The 17,270-nt window shown below is 38.6% G+C and overlaps 1 protein-coding gene across 4 annotated transcripts in view; it reads left to right on the plus strand.

Annotated features, from left to right (window-relative positions):
- B3GNTL1 (UDP-GlcNAc:betaGal beta-1,3-N-acetylglucosaminyltransferase like 1) overlaps window positions 1-17,270 on the plus strand; it is a 189,335-nt gene that overhangs the window by 156,967 nt on the left and 15,098 nt on the right. For all 4 annotated transcript variants that reach the window (XM_063292645.1, XM_063292647.1, XM_063292646.1 and 1 more), the window contains one exon: window positions 4,731-4,866. In XM_063292645.1, coding sequence (XP_063148715.1) covers window positions 4,731-4,866 — 136 coding nt within the window. The remainder of the gene's footprint in view (window positions 1-4,730; window positions 4,867-17,270) is intronic.

The raw sequence follows: 17,270 nt of genomic DNA on the forward strand, positions 1-17,270 counted from the left end.
TCCATTTCCACAGCACCCAGCGCTCAGGTCTGTGCAGAAGCTCCTAAACTCAAAAGGCAATCCTAAGGCTTTTCTCGAAGTCTGGCCCTAAAACCTTGTGACCCTGTTTCCATGGTGCTGAGGCTGGAGGATCTGACCTTAATTGGATAGTTACCAGGGTCTGGACCACCTGTTTAACCCAAGAGCCTGGGAAGCTATACAGATAAGCTAGTGCTTAACAAAAGCAATCTTGGGGTTTTCTCTTATCTCCACCCCCCACCCCCATTTCAAACAGAAATAAAAAACAAGCCAGCTAAACATTAGTATACGTAACTCAAACTCTAAGCTTCTTCGTGTGAGGGAGAAAATCAAAATATGTTACTTAAACTCCTTGAAATAACAATGGTCTTCTGCATTGCCACTACAACAGAAGACTGTCTTCAAACTAAAGCTGAGTAGAAGTAATTGATATTAAGTAAGGGTGCAAGGAGTATGAAAGTCTTCACAAACATACTGTGATTTTTAGTTGTGAATCATTTTTCATACACTTATAATGTGTAGAAAGTCATAAGGAAATTTCAGTTAGTTTTTTTTTAATCTAATAAAGGACATTTTGGCCCAGATTTTGCTGCTGATGGAACCCCAATAAGTTGCAGCAGTCTGCTGGTATCCCATTTTTTGACTCTGAATAGCCAGATTGTTGTTTCTGCTTATTTGAAGGGTTTTATTTTAGAAAGTATCACTGCAGCCTTCTGCTGCTTTGTATCTATAATGTAAGCTCTGTGAAATTTCTTCTAATCACTCTGAATGTTTTGCAACACCAAACCCCTGCTTTCTTAGATTTTTTAAAAAATTGAATGTTATTGTATTTACTTAATATATTTGCATACCACTTCTTTATACAAACACATCTTGAAAAGATTTGCAATAAATATAAATTAAGTACAACAATAAAAACAATATTTTAAATATTCATTAAAAAGGGAAAGGGAAAAAGGAAAACCAAAACAAAGCTCATCCAACATTTATACGGGGAAGGACTGGTTGGAAAGATAATCTTCAACAAGCATCTAAAAGATATAATAGTAGGCCCCTCCCACATTTCAGGGGAGAGGACATTCTGGAGTGCAGGTGAGACTCCAGGGGCTTGGTGACAACATGGCACATCAGCAAAGATGATTCTGGAGAGTGGTAGTGGTAGGCAAGAGAGAGAAGAGAAGTGAGTGAACAGGAGAGAATCAGCAACAGTATGGATAGGCTACAGAAGAGCAGTGGTCAAGGCAAGAATAAAGATAAAAGTCAGGGAAAAGAGGTGGCTGGGCAAAAGAACCTGGGGTCATATATCAGCAACACTCATCTGACAAGTAGCAGCCACTACTACAAAACCAACCCCACCAAGCTAGCAGAATTTGTGTGGCCAAGCTAACAGCCAACCCAGCAGCATAGATGGCAACACCAGGGACAGCCACACAAGCCCATCAGTAAAAGGGACAGAACCAGTCCAGCAGTGCCAGCCCCAGTGCCAGTCCAGCAGCAGAAACTCCCCAACAACAGATAGAGAAACAATGGCAGTAAACACTCAGCAAAGGCCAGAAAAACCCAGCCATACTAGCCTAGTGGTACTAATAGGCGACAGAAGCAGTCAAAGAAAAGTTGGCAGAAAGGGACTGGGACAGGGAGGGAATTGATTCAGTTCCTTCCCACTCCTAAAGTTTGGGATGGGTCAGTAAGGAACTGAGAAAAGATGCTGTAGGAAAAAGGGAAGGGGAAGGAACTTAAAAGTATAGTTCATTGTTTATAAATCATAGGTATGGCTGATAAATATACAGCAGCTTCTAGGTACAGTATATAGTTATAGGACTAGGTTGTAAGATTAAATATATAGCATTTTATATATATTTATATATTTTTTTAAAAAGGTAAATATAGGTTTAAGGGAAACAGTAAATAAACATTATTTTGTACTTAAGTAATGAAAAAACACCCATTCTCAGGGTCAAAAACCCCAAAGAACCCTCCCCAAAGTGTAATTCTACCCCATTTTCCGGGCTATTCCACTCGTAGCTTGAAGCAAACATTTAATTATACGTGTTCCACCCTATGTGTTAGCTCGATGACAATTTGAGAGAGATCTCTGGCTTTCATAGAGACCATGAAATCCTGGGCTGGCTCTGTTCAGGCAGCTTCAACTCTACAATCTTAGAGGTCTTCCACAACAAAAAGAGATCATCTCAGCTAGCTTGGTCAGGGAGTCAAGGGTGATAGTGTGGATAGCGCACCAGCCATAGCTGCAAGTCTCCTTCAGTGCCAGTTAAGGCCTTTGTAGCCTGAGTCTAGCAAATTTGGAAAAGCAGCCCAATGAGACTTACTGCTAGGTGAATCGTCACAGGATTGTAGCTTGGAATAGAAAAGCTGTGTTCAGTAACACCATCTCCCATTTCAATCAGTAGGCGTGAGGATGTGGCCCAAATAAATACTGAATTCCACTAAAAACCCAATTTAAAAAACTGTTGGTTAGAGTTTATCAGCTAGCTAAAGATTATGAAGTAATTCCTACTAACGTGTCACTTTCTAGATATTAGGGCCGCAACACCCCCATGTTTCCAATTTAGCACAGTCAGCAGCCACACTGGCTGGGAATTTATCTGGAGGGTGCAAGCATGGGGAAAGTTGGATGTCTGCTGCAAAACAACGTAGTTTCTGAGGTTCCAGAAATTAAACCTTATTGAACAAAAACGTATTAATGGATCTTGTGCTTCATTATTCATTATGAATGAAGCTAAGGCTATTAAATAGGTTTAGGCAACCCATGTACCCAGAGCCAACATGAAATTTTGGTATGTAACCTTTAACTTGTTTGGAAGTTTATTTGTTATATCTACCAATTAGTAGTCATTTTTAAGTTTGATTTGGAATCTAAGAACATAATTAGGAATCTTTGGTGTAAACTGTTGTTCTCTGATGAGGTCGTTTTTCTTTGTCATCCTAGGCAATATCATTTTGAAATATTACTTTTAATATAGGAATGATTACTTAAGAAAATAAACAAAATGTGATAAAAGATGGTGTGAAATGAGCCCAAACAAAACGAGCAAAAGTTATTGAAAGCCAAAGAGAACTGATTTTTACCAAGTTAGATGAAAGGAACTGAATGCAGACAAAGAACTCTCCCCCTGAGTTTGTTGAGGGCAGTTAAAATTGATAATCCTAACCTATTCTCTGCCTTTGCAGATGTTTTCTTATTACAGTTCCAAAGCCATATGGATTCAACATTTCAGATAGGTCTAAGCATTTGCTTATGTTATCTTCTGTTTATATATGACATAATGGAATTTTATTTTGAAAGTTCAGACATAAAAACACACTTGGACAAAAAGACATCTGCCAGCTTGCTGAATTTACTATTAAACTTAGAATTTAGCAATAATGTCAATTTTTCAACTTCATTAATGAACTTTCTACTACATGTTCTTCTCTGGCCTTTACATTGTCAGTATTTTATATATGGTAAAGAGGTCTCTGTGCATCTTGCGAGTGTGCCTTGCAAGAAAGAGAAACTAATTTAAATGGTCATGCAAAAGTGTATGCTGATTATAGTAATTATAAATAGTGTTGCTATGCTACTGAGATTTCAGATTGTCAAGTGTGAAAGAATATGTTGTTTTGTTTATTGAACATTGCAAACAATTTGTCAAATACCAAAAAACGCTGTCAATGAACATTAGGGGAAGCCTGAAGTTGCTCAAGGAAGCCTGAAGTTACTCCTCAGGGGAAGCCTGAAGTTAGCTACTCAAGTAACAGTAATACTGGTGATGACCAGCAGCAGGAACTTGTGCAGAGTGTTCTTTACATATCTAATAAGGCTGTGCCTATTTACGTTTTAATTGATAACCCTATAAAGTCATGTAAATATAAAACACTTCATTGATTATTCTTCCGACCATATCATCAAACAATAAAATACCAAAAAAGAAAGGAAATACAATTAAAACTGTAATCAGTGTCAATATAGGTAAAATCATTCCATCATCCCTACAATCAACTCTTCAACTCTTTCCTTTTCTGCATTATGTTATAAATATATATAAGAGGCAGTCCTTCTAATGACCAACAACCTGGTTCCCTGAAGTAAACAGAACAACTTAACCTCTGTCTCCCCAAAATTTGTAAACTGGGTGAGGCAGGTTTATTATTTTTTTTACTTGATGTATTTGCCATCTTTCTGTTCAAATTGAATGCTGAAGACTCCTTGCAATTTCAGACAGCACACATGCACAGAAAACTACAAAAGATAAAAGCAAGTAAATGTAGTATACAAATAGTATATATAGTTTACCTTTAAAAACCTGGCTAAATAAATACATTTTTTAGAGATTTTCTAGACAGAAAATGGTGGCCAAATACAGCTCCCAAGGTCATATATAATATTGCCTCTTTAAAACCATTTCCTTGGCCAGAGTAGAAGGCATTTACTGCAAAATAGGATTTTAAATACCATGGGCTGAAAATTTCCTGAGATACATTTTGGAAGTGTTTACCATCCAATGATACTATATTTAATAGCAGAGCAGAAGAATATTTCCTCTGTGGCAGATTTCAACTCTTCTGACAACATTTTATCTTAGAAGTATATAAGGCCCCCCAATTCTGCAATGATTCTAGCCTGTTTTCCGTTTGAGCCTTTTTTAGAATGCATTATATCTGAATGATGTTGAATCTTGCTCTTTTGCTTGTTTTGTACAATTTCTCAGGAGAACCATTTGGACTCACCGTGTCTTGTTTCTAGAGGAAAGAATTCTCAGTCACTGGACATCCTTCACCATTTGGAATGCTGGCAAACAGGGCAGAAAACTTTTTAGAAGTTTATCTCCAGCTAATCAGAACAAAGTAAGTTTGCACAAATAATTTACAAGTGGACATCACTTCAATAAATGTACATTCTTGCTGACATATATTTTCAGGACCATTCTCTCAATGTATTCAGTATGAAGCATGGATTATTACTTTTATTCATTTTTATTTCAAAATGTTCCATTTTGCCCATCTACCCAAAAATGAATTTTAGAGTGGTGAACCCAAAGTTTATGCTGACAATAAATTAGATTACTGAATATGTTGGCTGTTTATTACTAAGCAAATATAGTGTTAGGCATAATATTAAAATGATATCAAAATAATACATAATAAAATGTTTAAAAAAACTATTCAACCAACAAATGTTGTTGCTAAGCCTTTACAATCCATTTGAAATGTTGGTTAAATTGATTAAAATTCTTGACCTTGTTCAGGAAAGCATCCAGTTGCTTTTTCCTGTAACTAGGGTTGAAAGATTAATCTAATAAAGGAATAGATAATTCATGAATATTGATGTATTGCACTTTTTTGGCTAGAAACAAATGCATAGAGAAAAGAAGGGAAAAGAAGCATTACAGGCTGTTTATTAAGCAATTCTGAGCCCACCCCTAAAGAAAATGAAATGTTAACTTCCTTCTTGAGATTTTTGTCTTTCTTCGCTTTGGCTTCTCTTCTCTTCTTGGTAATTTTCACAGTTTGTTCTGACATCCAGTTTGCTTTCTTCTGTTTCTTCATCACTGCAGTCTCTTTTCACATTCATCCTTAACAACTTCTTTAAGTTTATTCAACTTTATATCTTTATAGGCTTCCTTTATAAAAACTATGCTAAAAAATCCAAATTAGTGTATAATTTTTTAAACTTACATGAATAAGAAATTAGTCTATTATCTTCTCTTGATCAGATTTTTCTTTTACTTGTGAACCTTGTTTTCTTACCAATTTCCAGTGTCCTGTTACTTCTCCTAACGTGGCAATAACATACCTAACTCTGGACAAAATCTGTGTTAATGTAATATGTATTACAGCAATATTTCTTAAACTTTTCAAGAGCTCAGAACAGCAAACGTTATTTTTATGAGGAATATCTGTGATGTATTTCAAAATAAAATAGATCATGGGTATTCCTCATAAAATATTGTAAAATTTTTTGAATAAAGTAGATTGTAATGAAAATCTTTATTTTACCTCAGACTTATTTTATTAATTACATAACTCAATGAGATGAATGTATATGCACATAATAGCATATTTCATCAATGTCTGGAGTTAGATTTGTTAAAGAGTCCCTTAGAGTTGGCATAAAGATTATCTTAGAGTCTGTTTCCATTATTGGTTTAGGTGTTGTTGAAAATCCACTTCTGCAGAAGATATGTTGTCAGGAAATATAGTAGTCCTTCAATTTTTTTTTTCCTTCAATTTTTTTTATTTAAAAGCTCACTTTCTATGTGATGTTTCATCCAAAAGTCTTTTAGTGATTTGTATTTTTTCAGTTGTTTCAAGATAATATCTGATAATATCTGAGGTGAAATCTCCCAAGATCCCAAGCACTATACAAAGTCAACAGGACACTCAGGACCTTCCTCAAGAACTCAATAGGACTGTGGAAGACAACACTGGAAGTCACCTCAAGGCAGCTTGCACAAGTGGCCACCAAGTGCGGCATATACCAAGGTGATGAACTGTCCCCACTGCTGTTCTGCATGGGCTTGAAGCCATCTCTTCTACATGGGTGACATCAAGCTGTATGCTAAGAGTGAACGCGACATCGACTCACTGATCCACCTGACATGGATCTACAGTGAGAACATTGTATGTCATTCGGACTGGAGAAGTGTGGCCGGATGGTACTAAAGAGAGGGAAGGTAGTCAAGACTGATGGGGTGGAACTACCAGCAGGCCACATAGCAGACATACAGACCAGCTACAAGTACCTTGGTATCCCACAGTCACATGGGAACCACGATGAGGAGGCAAGGAAGACAGCAACAGCCAAGTGCCAACAAAGGATAAGACAGGTCCTGAAGAGCCAGCTCAATGGGAAGAAGAAGATCCACGCCATCAACATGTATGCCCTGCCAATCATTGGATACCCTGCTGGTATCGTGAGCTGGCCAAATGAGGACATGGAGGCTGCTGATGTGAAGACCCGGAAACTCCTCACAATGTACGGAGGCTTCCACCCCAAGTCCAACACTAAGAGACTGTACACCAGGCAGAAAGAGGGCAGGTGGGGTCTGGTGAGTGTCCAAGCCACTGTCCTGGATGAAACCCAGAGCATCCAGGAGTACATCAGCAAGATGGCACCTAAAGATGAGCTATTGAGAGAATGCCTGAGGCAGCAGCAGACGTGGGAGGAAGATCAAGCAGAGAAGTGCCATGGCAAGACAAGACTTTGTATGGGATGTACCATTGACAGATAGCTGAGGTGGCTGACCTAGGGAAATCCTACCAGTGGCTGGAAGGGGCTGGACTAAAAGACAGCACTGAGGCACTGATCATAGCAGCACAAGAACAGGCACTAAGCACCAGATCCATAGAAGCAGGGGTCTAGCATACTAGACAGGACCCAAGGTGCAGACTGTGCAGAGAGGCCTCAGAGCCAGTCCAACACATAGTGGCAGGGTATAAGATGCAGGCAGGAACAGCATACACTGAACGGCACAACCAAGTAGCTGGCATTGTGTACAGGAACATCTGCACAGCATATGGCTAGACCCTCCCAAGTCCAGATGGGAGATTCCACAGAAGGTTGTGGAGAATGAGAGGGCTAAGTTCTTGTGGGACTTCCAGATCCAGATGGACAGGCAGGTACTGGCCAATCAACCAGACATTGTGGTAGTAGACAAGGACCAAAAGACAGTGGCGGTGATAGATGTAGCGGTGCCAAGTGACAGCAACATCATGAAGAAGGAGTATGAGAAGCTGGAGAAGTACCATGGCCTGAAGGAAGAACTAGAGAGGATGTGGAAAGTGAAGGCCAAAGTGGTCCCAGTGGTGGTAGGGGCACTTGGGCCTGTGACTCCCAAGTTGGGAGAGTGGCTCCAACAGATCCCAGGAACAACATCAGAGCTCTCTGTCCAGAAGAGTGCAGTGCTAGGAACAGCTAAGATACTGCACAGAACCCTCAAACTCCCAGGCCTCTGGTAGAGAACCCAAGGTTGAGGAAGTCACATACCACCCATAGGGGTGAGAAGGGAATACAGTATATATGTTGGATCTTAGGGCCAGGTTACAGAATATTTCCAAGTTGTTTGGGGAACACTAGTATTGTCCGGAAGATAAGAAGAACACCTGTAGAACATGTGAATGCTCTGAATGCTGTAACATTATACGTGATTCATCATTTGTTTCACTGATTGCTTCATCTTCCATGAGAATGCTGCTGTCTTGTGAATTGAGAAACAAGGCTGTTACTAGATTTTTTTATTCCATACTTTATTGTGTTAGCTATATATACTATGATGTTAAGCTACAAGTAATAGCCCTTTGAAGCCTATAGTAAAAATAATTAAACTAAAATACTGGTGTGTCCCAAGGCAGTGTCTGGAAGAGGTGCTTTGTTAAGAAATAAACAGATAACAGAGACACAGTTCTATTCTACCTTAATATATATCCAAGGCAGTTCAAAATAGCTACTATCCAGATTATGAGATGCCATGCTTTTGCACAGGAAAGGCCTTTCTCTTCGTGCAGGAAAAGAAAGATTGTGGTTTGAGTAGCATTTTGTCTTACATTCTGCAAATGTGGCATACAAGCTCAAATTTGGTGAATCTTTTTGAGTATTTCAAGACCACCTTCTTTGACTATAAATAGAACAGTGAACAGATTATTGTCTGTAAGAGAAGCTTAACTGCTGGACACATGCAGATGATTATTTCTTTTGCAGCTGACAGACCTTTCCACTCCAAAATGTTGAGTCATCTTAATCACTGGAGTGCAGTTTGCAAAATTGTTTGTTGCTATGGAAATTTCATCATTTTCTTCCATTGTTGTGCAATGTGCTTTGTAAAATCCCCTGAATGCTTTCATTTATCATGGTTTCCACGTGATGAAATTGTTTCAGAGTGGTGGGCAATAGGGTAGGGTTTCAGACTTTAGTCAAGAAAAGAGACTTCAGAAATGAAAAACAGCAATCAGTCCCTGAAGCGCCTTTTGCAGTTCATTGTTTGTATAGCTTTTCACTCATCAGTTGGAAGTGCCCACTAGTGTGAATAAGGTAGTTTTCTTACCCTGGTTTGCAGCAGATGTGATGATTCCTGATCAGTTGTTGTGTATTTTATAGCAGTGCAGACCAGAAACCAAAAATTGCCATACACTAAGAGAAGTAGCGTTGTAAGAACAGAATAACTCTATGGAGTTTCACCATCAGCCAAGTCAGCTTTTCCTTTACTGTATTGCAGAATGGCAAACGCCTTCCTATTGCTGGTGTGGCTCTGATTAGCTGAGATGCTCAGATTCTTCTAAGCTGACCTTTGCATAACATTTGCTTTGGCAACACTGTGGGCCAGAATATCAAGGTTGCAATTAAAGTTTTTTGCTTTGCTATGCAATTGAAGAAACAGCTGGAAATATTAACCCATTCAGGGCAGAGTGTTCTTTTGTAACAGTCTCAGAAAAATGTTTGTGACTCCCCCACTCCCCTCAGTTGTGGCTGATTTCAAGAGAGTGCATTTTGTCAAGACTCACTAGATTGTTATTAAAAGAATGCTCTCCTTGTAGCTTTTTAGCTAGAATATCAGCAGGGTACTAAATTGTCAGAAAAATCCAGCACATATTAGAAATTATCTGTTGCCAATCCAAGCAAGCCTCTCATTCAAGCATCTATGCTGCAGCTTTATGCCTAAAATTTCCTCTAGAATAGCTGCATTAAACCACTTTCCTTTTCTTTGTCCAAGAGACAAAGAGACTACTAAACTTAACTCCCCCTCCCCAGCCTTCTAGTCCTTAGAACGTCTAAGTATCGTGTTTTATCATTCTTGCTCTTATTACCATCTCCCCTTTATCTGTTGAAATTTAGACTGTAAGTCAGATGGGCAGGGATTTTCTTCTTTCTTTGTTTCGTAGAGTTCCATATCCTTAGCATAAGTTGCTGGACAAGGGAATGGCCTATTTTCCATTGCTAGGGAAGGATAAGCAACTAGATGCCTTTGGAATGGTTTTGATTTCAACTCACCTTAGCCTTAACTAGCATGGCCAGTGGAAATGAGTTATGACATTTAGACTGTAAGTTAGATGGGCACAGATTTTCTTCTTTCTTCGTTTGCTTGTTTTGTAGAGTTCAATGGGTTATGACATTTGGAGGTCAAAACATCTGGAGAACACTAAAACATGTATCCCTGGAAGCATGGAGAAGTGGAGCTTCTAGCAACAGTGCTCTTGGCAGCCAGAATTCATTTCTCACACATGTTTGGCTTATTGGGAATTATTTTCATAAATTAATAGGTCTTACTATCAACTGGCTATCATCTGGCTTCACCAGCAATAGTTATTTGGTAATTCTGTTAGTGGGAAAAAAATCAGATGCACAGATACAGGATGGAAGATCTGGCAATATCATGGATGGAAAGGATCTTGGAGTGTATTAGTCACAGGCTGAATATGAATCAACAGTGTGATTTGGCTTTTTTTTTTTAAAAAAAGGCAAATGTAATTGTATGTGCCACCAGTAGCTTCCAAATCACAGGAAATAAAACCTTCACTCTATTCTGTTTTGTTCAGATTCTATCTTGAGCCTTGTCTTTTGTTCAGAGCATGCTTTAAGAAGAATTTAGACAAATTGAAAGAGTAGAGCAGTGAGGATGATCAGAGGACTGAGGGTATAAGTCCTGTAAGGAATAGTTGAAGGAACTGGGTATGTTTACCCAGAAGAGAAGACTAAAGAAGGATGTGTTTAGATTCTCCAAGTATCTAAAGGAGTATCACATAGAATTCACAACCTGCTCTCTTATCCCAAAATGCAGGAATGATAATCTTGTCACATACTTGGGAAGGCAGTTTCCAGGGGAATGCTAGGAAAACCTTTCTAGCAGCAAGATGATTCAGCTGTGGAATCAGTTATCTGGGGAGATGAAGGATTTTCCTCTTCACTGGATGTCTTCAGGGAAAGCTATACAGCTATCTGTGAGGGATGCTTTAATCTAGATTACTGTATTTAGCAGGGGGTTGGATTAGATGGCCTAAATGACTCCTCCCTGTGATTCTGTGATATGGAAATCCAAGGAATTTGGACTCTGTTTTTGTAAGGTAAATGGGTATTATGCATATGTATTTGCTGAACAAATATTTTTGTATTTGCATTTTTATTTTCATAATCTCTTCCAATCTCTTCCTTCCTTCCTTCCTTCCCTCCATCCCTCCCTTTTACAGCATTTTCTGCCTTTAGTTGGCTTTGTGCTGGCTCTGAGATATTTTGCATAAGCTTCTCCCATAGTTCTGAGTAAGTGGCAGCAGTGCTTTACCAGACCCTACCCCCACTCACCTGGGAAAAAGGGTTTCTCTTTTCCCAAGTTTGCACAGGCTTTCTCAATGGGTTCCAGAACATCCCCCACCTTGCATGTGAACTTGAATGTACAGGTTTGTCTGCCAAGATCCATCATATATGTGACAGGGTTATGGGCTATTGTTTTTGTTACTTGGGAGAACAGCAGTTTCTGACTCACTGAGTTAGATGTTTTGTTTTCTTCTCAGATGTATTAGAGTTTGGACAAGATTTCAGAATCTAATGATTTTGTTAGAAAGTTGATAACATTTCAAGCACCGCCCTGTTGTAACAACAGCCATTCTGTTATGGTTGCCTTTCTGAATAGTTTTAAGAAACCCAGTTTCTAACTGTATCTTTTTCAAATTCAAGGGATTGACAGAGCATGGTTGTAGTATTTCTGCAAGACTGAAGCTGAACAGACCGTTTTTGTTTAAAAAAAGCATCCAATTCATTTTGAGCCTGCAGCTGTAGAAAGAAACCAGTCTTTTATGGGATGCTTAAAGGTCTGCTTTATGCTTGTCTATCCAGCTTCAGCATCATGAATGTTAGAGTTACTTTTATGACTTCATTCTGCCATTCAAGTCGCAAAAGCAATGTTAATGAGCAAAGGAGAAAAACCCACCCCAAATCCTACCCTTTAGTTGAACAAATGCTGCTGCCATAATCACATGTGAAAATGCACAAGTTCATAAAGTTTTCTCTCCTGGAAATCCTGCACAACTAAATAGTTAAAGCTTTGAATTTAAATAAATAATAAATACAAGCTATTCTGGGTCAAACAGCATAATGCATGGCAGGAAGGCTGCTGATCTGTCACCATTCGCCTATATGTTACATGCTGAAATACATACCCTTATACAAACACCCTCATGTATGTGCCCATATTGTATTCTACTTCAAATGAAAAGGGGAAGGAGTGATATAAAGATGTGGAAATTCAGGAAATTGCCCTTGCAAAATAAAGCATCATCATATTCCTTAATATATTGCTGACATAATGGGAGAAAACTCTAGTCTTCTGCCCTCAATTGTACAAATTATATTTCCAGATTTCAAATGCCTTAGCCTTAAAAATAGCAATTTTTAAAATGATATTGGTTCATTTCAATGTTATGATATTTCTTTCTTGCTTTTCTGTGTTTGGAAGTTAAAATAGAAAGTGATAAAGCAAAAGAAAGATTCTCTTCCTGAGCCAGTCAGAATTCATGTGCGTTTTGGATTCTCTCATTTGTGCTTATTGTCCTGAGAGATTTCAGCATATGGCTATGTGTGTGCAATAGGACACACACTGGATTAGCAAGTGGAGGAACTCTCCAGATGGATTGCTTTGAGCATGGAGCGAGGCTGATCCAAAGACCCACTTGAAGTCCAGCTCCAATGTCAGTTGCATTCATTCAGAACAGAGAGCGGTGGCTTGCTGTGTTACATTTATGTCATTAATTATTTGTCCTGTTATTTTGGATTGTTTTTGGCTTGTAATCTCAATTATATGGGCTGGGTACATGCAGAAATTAGGCTGGCTGGCTGGCTGGCTGGCTGGCTGGCTGGCTGGCTGGCTGGCTGGCTGGCTGGCTGGCTGGCTACCTACCTACCTACCTACCTACCTACCTGCTAATTCAATCCACCAGGACAGAACTGGCCTCATGTTCAAGAGGCAATGTCATCAAGCAAGTGGGAAGATTTTACTTTGCCTAGAGTTCTCTATTGAAGAAACTCTCCCTTGACCCTGGAAATCTGGGCATGTACTCAATCTCGTATAGCATTTCTGGGAAAGTAATCAAAAGATGACAGCCTTGTAATACCAGAAGAAACTCTTCTATGATTCAAGAGATCTGCAATTATATTCCAGACTGAAACATTTTGCTTCTGAGAAACATAATCAAGAAGGTGCTGGCCTTGCAGCTCTAGAGTCACTATCCACTTGTTTGAAAAATTCTTATTAGGAAAAGATAGGCAGCTGCAAGCCAGTGATTCACTTGATGATCACTAGATGTCATGAGTAAGGATGGAGAGCAGGGGGCTCCCATCCAGGCTGTAAAGCACATGCGTAGTACTGAGGAATTAGGTAGCCATTCCAAGAGACACAGATCGGGCCTGCCTTAGCCTTTGGGGTTTATCTGGCTGGGTTTTTCCCACGCTTCTTCAGTTTGTTAGGATTTTCTGTCATGTAGCAGTAATAAAACACTAGAGACCTATTCTTGTCTCAGCGTGGTTCCTGGCTGTTAGGACACTAATACTGATTATCTGGACCTATTTCAGTTCACAGTTTTAGCCAGCAAATGGTACTAAAACTGCTTTGGTCACCTTGGTGGATGACATATGCCAGAAACTAGATAGTTCTCCTGAATTTCACTAACATGGTATGCTTCTGGACAATCTGGTGAGATTGTGCCTTGGACACATTGTTCTGTTCAGGTAGTCCTCAGTTGATGCAGTAATTGGGACCAGAATTTCCATTGCTAAATGATGCGGTCGTAAAGCGCAATGTCATGTGACCATGCCATTTAGCAATGGAAATTCTGGCAGCTCTGATTGCTGTTCTTAAGTGAATCACCACAGGTCATTAAGCAAGGATGTCACACGTTTGCCATTTGCGACCTCCTGCCAGTTTCCCCATTGACTTTGTTTGTAGGAAGTGGCAAAGGAGGTTGCAAATGGCAATCATGTGACTGTGGGATACTGCAAATGATGTAAGTACGAGGACCTGTCGTAACTACCACTTGTTCAGCCCCATTGTAAGTTCAAACAGTCATTAAATGGTCATTAAATGGTCATTAAATGAGGACCACCTGTAGTGTTTCCAGTCCTTTTTATTGGACCCTGTCCAGAAGATAGTTTGATAGACTACTGTTTCCTTTCTGGGAGAAAGGGACTGCAGGTTTCCATTGACATGTGGTGCTCCACAAATTTCTTACCCCATATTAACATCTGCATGAAACCACTGAGGAAGTCTTCTATATTTTATTGCTTTTTAGTGTATAGCTCCAAGAAAGCAATCAGTATACTGCATACACTTAATACTGGACTCAACAAAAAATGAAAAAGCTGAAATTAACCCAACTAAGATGTACACATGATAGTAAGTAGAAAACTGAAGTCCTCAGACATTAAGTTTGAGTTTGTCTTGAATGGGGCTGCACCTGCCTCTAAAAGAGGAGATCCATAGCTTAGGAGTGTTCCTTGGTCTTCAGCTATGGTCATATTTGTAGGTGGTAACTATAGCGAGGAACATTTTCACAGAATTAACAATAATGCACCTACCGTCATATTCCTGATCCATTTAGATTTGTCAACAGTCCTTAATAATGACTATTGCAATGGACATTACATGGGACAATCTGACAGAAGCACTAGAAGTTTGCAGTTGATACAGAAAGTGGCAGCTAGGTTGCTACTCAGTACAAGGCACAGTTCAGAGTTCTGAACTGGTTTGCAGCTGTTTACTAGACGTGAAAATGCCTTAAGACCTAACTCTCTGATGCACCACTTCTTCTGTTATGAAGCTGCCTGCCCTTTAAGATCTGCAGGACAGGTCCCTTTGAATTGGACTTGCTGTCCAGGACCCACCTGTCTACCCCATGGGAAACTGCTCTCCTGCACATTGCTCCCAGCTATGGGATATGGTTCATTTGGTCCCTCCTCTCTCAGCGTTTAGGAAGTCTCTAAACATGCAACTCTTTCTTCAGTCTTTTAATTGCTCATTTATGTTAACATTCATGTCACATTTTTAATCTTTTGTATTGTATTTTTAAATTTTGTTAGCTATTTGTATTATATTTTTAAATTTTGTTAGCTATTCCTTGAGCAAGTTGTTAGCTGCTCCCTGAGCAAGGAATAGATGAAATAAAAACATATGCATGTGCAGAAATCAGAAAAATTAAGTAAAATGAACTATTTCAATATAAATCAGCTTGTGAGAGAGGCTACCACCAGAAGGGAATTTTATGGGCTATTTAGAGATAAAATGTTTTTTAAAAATACTTACTTCAAATATCAGATTTGCAAATAAGATTTTTAAAAATACACTAAAAATGTATAGCATGAATGAAAGAAATGCTGGTTTAGAACTAAAGTGATCTAATGAGTATAAGGTAACTGGGGAAAATAAGAAAATATTGCAGAAGTTACCAGTGTAGCAAAATCTGCACTGTTTATTTTTTTCTCCCTCAGTACAAAGAATGCTTATTTTAAGGGATGAGGTTAGTTTATATTTGCATTAATAGTATCTCTAGTAATAAGTAATCACAACATTTTGCAGACATTTTCTTTAGGTCTTTGTTCTCTGAGAGATTTTACATAAATTGTACAAACACAGGCATGAGGGCCTATTGCTGGGGGGAAATTTTTTTAAAAAATGGTTAATTGTGATATTCCAAAAATGAGTTTAATTGTGATATTCTAAGGTAAGAAGTTCATACGAGCATTCTACCCAGATTTCTTCTGATTGCATAAACAATTAGGCCCACATTTCTTTCCTGTTTCTGGATGCATACTACTTCGCCTTTTTATTATTTCATTAAAAAGGAAATAGTGATGGCACAAAAATAAGCAAATTAAGATGAGGACCACCCATGTGTATATAGGTTAGTGTAGGAAGCATCTGAGATTCCTTGTTGTTGCTGTAATGGTATCTGCACTACTAATATGTTTCTTCAGTACTTTGAGTGATTTGAAGTAAGAAGAAAAGCTTTCAAAATACACATTAGACTGTAGTATTTCTAATAGTAAAGTCCAGGTTGCTTTATCCTGTTTGCCTGCAGTGTTGAGAGAGAGAGAGAGAGAGAGAGAGAGAATGTGTGTGTATGTGTACATATTTCTCTTTCAATTTGTGTTCTAATGTTGATTTTATAAATTAAATGAAAAATACTGTATGCAGATATCAGCTCAAACAATCATAGTTCTCAATCATAAGTCTCTATCATAGTTCTTCAGTTCTTAAGATGTAAAACTGGGAATATCAATAAGCCTTCTCGTAAGATTTGTAACTCCGTGTTACTTTTCTTAGGCCCAACCAAACGGCACAAAATTTTATGCCAGCAAGGAAGGTGTTTTTTTGAAAGAAAAGAAAAGAAAGAGCAAGCTCTGATGTTTAAGGACGTGAGGTCTGCAGTTACTGGTTTCAGAATGGTGGTTGTAAACTGTGTGTTAGATATTATTGGTATCAGTCAGTCTCTAAGGACAATAGAAATGGTTGCTCCACCAGCTATGAAAACAAAGAGACAACTGCTGCCTACTTTTCAGTTTCTTTGCTTCTTTGCTAAGGTGAGGTATAGAAGTACCTTGACCTGGTAGAAACCTAGAGAATTTCTGCCCTGTGCCAGACCAAGTTGATGATGTATGAATTAAAAACATGTGTACACCCTTTTTGTGTTATATTAGTTGGTTCTAATAAAATAATACTCCCTCAAGTCTTGCTATGCTGCCTCATGGGGCGGGGTGACTTTTCCTAGAAAAGATGCATGAAGAACACTGGGAGTGTATGCCACAAGCCAGCAGGGTCACTGAAGACATGAAAGTCATCTAAGCTGCCGATTTCTTCTTTTAAAACTAGTATTTAATGGCACTGTGAAAGTGCTACATGATAACTGATTTCTATTATACTGAATTACGCAAAATATAGACCTTAAATTGCTATATGGAGGGAAGCATCAGGCCTTGCAACAGTAAACACATATCGTCAAAATCGTATATTGAAAATAGAGGGTTTTTTTTAACTATTGCTCCTGATTTATGCAATTGCTGCATTTGTATTTCATGCTTTTTGTTGTAACTGTCCTCATGTGAATATATAGGTAAAGAACAGGTTGTAAAGCAGGGCTTCCAAATGTACTGCTTGTGCCCTTTATTAAGATGTTTTTGTAAAATGCTCTATGAACAAGAGAATTAATGTGATTGAACCTTGTATCAATATTGTATTCTATAAAGACCATTCTGTCATTCTGGAAAAAACAGTGTA

Source organism: Candoia aspera, chromosome 2 (assembly GCF_035149785.1).
Source record: "Candoia aspera isolate rCanAsp1 chromosome 2, rCanAsp1.hap2, whole genome shotgun sequence".
Classification (NCBI taxonomy): domain Eukaryota; kingdom Metazoa; phylum Chordata; class Lepidosauria; order Squamata; family Boidae; genus Candoia; species Candoia aspera.